Source organism: Chrysochloris asiatica, unplaced genomic scaffold, assembly GCF_000296735.1.
Source record: "Chrysochloris asiatica unplaced genomic scaffold, ChrAsi1.0 scaffold00125, whole genome shotgun sequence".
In the NCBI taxonomy this organism is placed as follows: domain Eukaryota; kingdom Metazoa; phylum Chordata; class Mammalia; order Afrosoricida; family Chrysochloridae; genus Chrysochloris; species Chrysochloris asiatica.
In genome coordinates, this window is record NW_006408643.1 from 8,111,593 (window position 1) to 8,116,936 (window position 5,344).

A 5,344-nucleotide genomic window follows, 5' to 3' on the forward strand; every position below is an offset into this window, starting at 1 on the left:
GGGCAGCCCCGGCCCTGAGCTGCTCGTATGTTCTAGAACAACCCAGACAGACACACGGGCAGCCCCGGCCCTGAGCTGCTCGTATGTTCTAGAACAACCCAGACAGACACACGGGCAGCCCTGGCGCTGAGCTGCTCGTATGTTCTAGAACAACTCTAGGACATCACACAGCGACAGGTCCACCTGCTTTTTATCTTTTTATAAAAAAATAAAGATAAAAGACTATTCTTAGGGAGAATTATGAATTTTGACCCAAGTCACCTATTTTTCAGAACCTCAGTTGTTGCTCATCCCTTCTGTCCCTTTCATAAGCAGCGTGGTGTGCGATGGATCCGGAGCTGCTCCCCACAAGGACAGCAGCCCCTTTCACAGAGGTGGGCAAAGGCAGTAAAAGTTCAAGAGCTCGCTCAGGTGAGAGATGGGAAAACAGGAGACTCCAGATCGTCCCACAATTCTAAACTTTTGAAACACAACACAACCGTACACCAACTATTAGTGATGGCTCCCTCAACAAACACGAACCCACACACTCTCATACAACATAGTGTTAGTAAGTGTCATCAAGCTGATTCTGATTCATAGTGACCCTGTATAAGGTTTCCAAGGAGAAGCCAGTAGGTTTGAACCACCAACCTTGTGGTTAGCAGTCCAGCTCTGATCCTACAGTGCCAACCTAGGACTCCATTTTTGTTGTTAAATGCCGTCAAGTCGATACCGACCCATAGAGACCCCATACAGGGTTTCCAAGGAACAGCGGGTGAGCTTGAACCACCAACCTTATGGTTCAAATGGCTTTGCAGTTTGATGCATTAGCCCACAGCGCCACACTAGGACTCCAAGACTCCATAGACTAATGCTATAATGCAATAAAGAGTGCTTCTTCTGGAGAATAGCAATGCCCTTGTGTTTGTAGACCAAAAAGAGACTGTGAGTCCCATTTTGCAGTAACTGAACAACATACTGAACACATTCAATGTGATGAAATGAATACATGTAAAGCTTTGTGAATTTGCAGGTGGTTTGCTGTATGTAATTTGCATACCTCAAAAACACTGTTCTAAGTAAGCTCTCGTGTAGACAGTTTGCCTGGACAACTGCCCACGGAGCATAGGTAACAGAGGAAGACTCATTAACAACCTGTGATCTGCAGATGATACAACTTTGCTTGCTGAAAGTGACGAGGACTTAAAATACTTACTGATGAAGATCAAAGAGCACAGCCTTTGGTATGGATTACATCTCAATGTCAAGAAAATAAAAATCCTCACCACTGGACCAATAAACAACATTCATTTTGCTGGGATTAACAGTCAACACTCAAGCAGCAGTCAAGAAATAAAATCTGCTCCACACAACCTCTTTAAAGTGTTGAAGAGCAAAGATGTCACTTTGAGGATTAAGGTGCCCCTGACCCAAGCCATGGTATTCTCAATAACCTCATATGCATGCGAAAGCTGGACAGTGAATAAGGAAGACCGTAGAAGAATTCATGCATTTGAGTTATGGTGTTGGAAGAGAATATTAAGAGTACCATGGTTGCCAAAAGAACCAACAGATCTGCGTTGGAAGAAGTGCAGCCAGAGTGCTCCTTAGAAGCCAGGATGGCCAGACTTCGTCTCTCCTACTCTAGACATGTTATCAGAAGGGACCAGTCCTTGGAGAAATGCATCAGGCTCGGTAAAGTGGAGGGTCAGTGAAAAAGAAAAAGATGGGTCAGCACAGTGGCAGCATCAATGGGCTAACGTGTAACTAATGGTTGTGCGGTTGATGCACGACCAGGCCGTGTTTTGTTCTGTTGTGCACAGGGTTGCTATGAGTCGGTACCAACTTGGTAGCCTCTAACAGCAACAAACTGCGAGAGAGTACATTCCTGCTTGTTAAAGTCAGCCTCGTGGTATTTCTGTTATAGCAGCTCTAGAGAACTAACAGAATTCAATATTCATGAATCCTCTGGCCAAGTTCTCTGTATTGCGCTTATAACCTACATCTGACTTGTCCTTGTCTGACCTGAGATTGGGGGATTTGCCAGTTTCTGTGGTCTCATGAGCCAGCAGCCTGCTGTGTGACTTGCCTGTTTTGGGTTCATCAACTCCGGCAACTACGTGAGTTGGGAGAGGCCTCCAGACTGATGTTTGACCCATGGATTTGACCCCCAGAGTCAGGGCCTTCCCCAGTGAACTCCCTCCCCACTTTTCTAGCCCACAGCACAGGCGGAGAGACGGAGCTGTAGTTTAAGAACTGTACAGAAAAGGTTCCTCTGCTGGCTGGAAGTCAAGAGAGCTGTTCACAAGGGATGGGACACGGAAGGCTCTGAAGGGTGAGGCCTGAGTCTCCCCAGCCAGGGCTGCTTTCTCTTCAGGCTCCAGCAGGAGACACTCAGCAGAGAGCAGCAGGCCCAGGGTGGCCACAGCAACACCCATGTCTCACAAAAAGGCAACCTCAGGCATCAGAATCTTGAAAAGCCGTAGAGAGAGCACCGGCCCAGGGACTCAGGATGCCTTCTGGGGCACAGTCCCACGGCACAAAGCTGGTCCCCCGATAACTCATATACAGCCTCACCCTCTTATGGTAACAACAGCCCGGTTCTCTGTAGAACTCACCATCTCCTCGCTCCAGCTTCCAGTGAATGTCATCTCTAAGCCAAGCAGCCACTTCAGGGGAAAGGATGGGAGTGGACGCAGAGCCCTGGGCAGCCTGGAGGCAGATGAACACGGTTTGGACCACACACCAGGCCTGTGACGTAGGGAGGTGCAGGCTGGTCACCCCAGGTCCCCAGCACACTAGTTCAGGACTGGACGATTCTCCCTGCAGCACACTGGAGACCTGGACCGGAAGAAGGGAGGGCAGAGACAGTGTTGAATTAACAGAGAGTGACAGGCACAGATGGCCACTTGTCTGTCAGTTTGTCATACTGTGGTGGCTTGTCAGTTGCTGTGACTGGAAGCTATGCCACCAGTATTTTAAATAGCAGCAGGGCCTCCCATGGTGGACAGGTTTCAGATGAGCTTCCAGACAAAGACAGACTAGGAAGAAGGAGAGACAGACTATTTAGTCACTGAAAACCTTTGGAACAGCAGTGGAACACTGTCAGACAGCACCAGATTTTTGACTATATTGATATAGTGCTGGAAGATGAGCCCCTCAGCTTGGAAGGCACTCAAAATACAACAAGGGAAGAGATGCCTCCTCAAAGTAGAGTTGACTGTGTGTGATGATGCGAATGGAGTAAAGCCCTCACTCAGTACCTTCATTTACTGATAGGCACAACTCGAAGAGAAACAGCTGTAGACATTAATAATTGGAACATGATACGTACGAAGTAGGGATCTAGGAAAACTGGAAGTTTCAAACATAAAACAGAACACATAAACTTCTATACCCTGGGCATTAGTGAACTGAAATGGACTGGCATTGGCCATTTTGAATCTGACAGTCACATGATTTACTATGCCAGGAATGACAAATTTAAGAGGAATGGTGTTGCATTCATCATCAAAAAGAACGTATCAAGATCTAGCTTGAAGTACAATGCTGTCTGTGATAGGATAATAGCCACATGCCTACAGGGAAGACCAATTAATATAACTATTGTTCAAATTTATGCACTAACCACTAAGCCAATGAAGATGAAATTGAAAAATTCTACCAACGTCTTTAGTCTTAAATGGGTCAAACATACAATCAAGATGTATTTATTGATCATTACTGGTCAATGGAATGCAAAGGTCAGAAAAGAAAAAAAAAGAGTAATGATTGGTCATTGGAAAATATGGTCTTGGTGATAGAAATGATGCTGGAAGTCGCATTATAGAAACCGATGACTTCTTCACTGCAAATACCTTTTGAAACAACATAAAAGACAACTATCATCATGGACCTCACCAGATGGAATACACAGAAGTCAAACTGACTATATCTGTGGAAAGAGGTGATAGAAAAGCTCCATACCATCAGCCAAAACAAGGCCAGGGGCAGACTGTGGAACAGACCATCAATTGCCCATATATGCAAGTTCAGGCTGAAACTGAGGAAAATTAAAACAAGTTCACGAGAGCCAAAATATGACTTAGAGAGGGGAAGGGCAATACACAAGAAGGAGGGTGGAAGATGAACAATGACGACGAGGAAAGTCTTAGGGAGGTCTGCATGGGCTAAATGGGCTGGAGGTAAAGAGTGATTTTATACAATGTTGGAACAACAGTGTTCTATGAGTAGATATGGGGATAAAACATGGGCTGAATGGGTAAAGGAAGGAAAATGTTTATCTGTTTGACTGACTTGTGGATAGTGGTTTTCCCTGCCTACTACTGTAAAAAAGACGTTTCTGAGTGATAGAAATGAATATTGAGAATTATAACAGAAAGTGTGAAAGCCTGTCTTCAGTTTATAACTGATTGGATCTGCTAACAGGGAAACTAGAATTTTCACAGGGAAATAGGCTTCTTGTGAAGCCTTTGTAGAGTATGGGGTCTTAGGTGGAATTCTCAGCTTCACCCAGGACCTCATGAGTTGGGGCATTTCTACTTGAAAAGACATGTAGACCAATGCAGAACTGCAGGGAGAACAGGAGATCCTTATCAAAATAAAGATGTGCAGAAAAAAATGGACTATTCAGCTGTCTGAATATGAAGTAAGCTGTTTGCTTTAGAGGCATCAAAGAGAGAAAAGTCAGCCCATCAAGGAAAACCCCCTCTAGGACTGAAACTCAAAGGGATCCAACCCATGAGCAGTCTAATATTCTTACTAGTGACCACCTGGGTCTCCTTATGACTGGAAGTGGGGGCATGCAGCAGTGAAGACCTGGGCTGAGTCGGCCCATGCTCCACTGGTACCTGTTAACCTCAGGATGAGAGAAAAAGGAAGGTCTGGCTGGTCTGAAGTTCAGGGAGATGTGTGAAGTCCTGAGCCACACACAAAGAAAGGGGGCATAAAATAACACCATTTAAAAAACAAGAAGAGAGAACAAACAAGATGGTGGATCAGGTGGAAGTACAGTAAGGAGCTCCATCAGCAACAACACAGAATACCTGACCAAGCAGGCTCAGGCGATGGTGCCAGAACTCTGAACCACATATAGAGGAATATTTAGGTTGGAAGGCTTATAGCTGGGAGAATTTGTAGCAGAAGGAAGAAATCCATTGCTTTCTAATTCAAGACGCTCAGCTGCTCCAGGAACCGCCATCTTGGGTGAGACCAAGCGGGAGAAGGATCAGTGCAGCCATGGACGCCTAACAAAACTGCGGAGATAAAGGTGTGGACATTCTTTTCTTTTGGAATCTTCATTGGTCCCTTGCTGTCTGCGCCACCTCCATTCTGGTGACTACAGGGGTACCTGAACTAGTGG

General features: G+C 45.7%; 1 protein-coding gene across 1 annotated transcript in view; it reads right to left on the reverse strand.

Moving 5' to 3' along the window:
- LOC102840990 (zinc finger protein 709-like) overlaps nucleotides 1-5,344 on the reverse strand; it is a 27,064-nt gene that overhangs the window by 5,654 nt on the left and 16,066 nt on the right. Inside the window, exons 4-5 of the mRNA XM_006869066.1 lie at nucleotides 2,601-2,823; nucleotides 2,289-2,422 (exon numbers count right to left, since the gene is read on the reverse strand). Of these exons, the coding sequence (XP_006869128.1) occupies nucleotides 2,289-2,422; nucleotides 2,601-2,823 (357 nt within the window). The remainder of the gene's footprint in view (nucleotides 1-2,288; nucleotides 2,423-2,600; nucleotides 2,824-5,344) is intronic.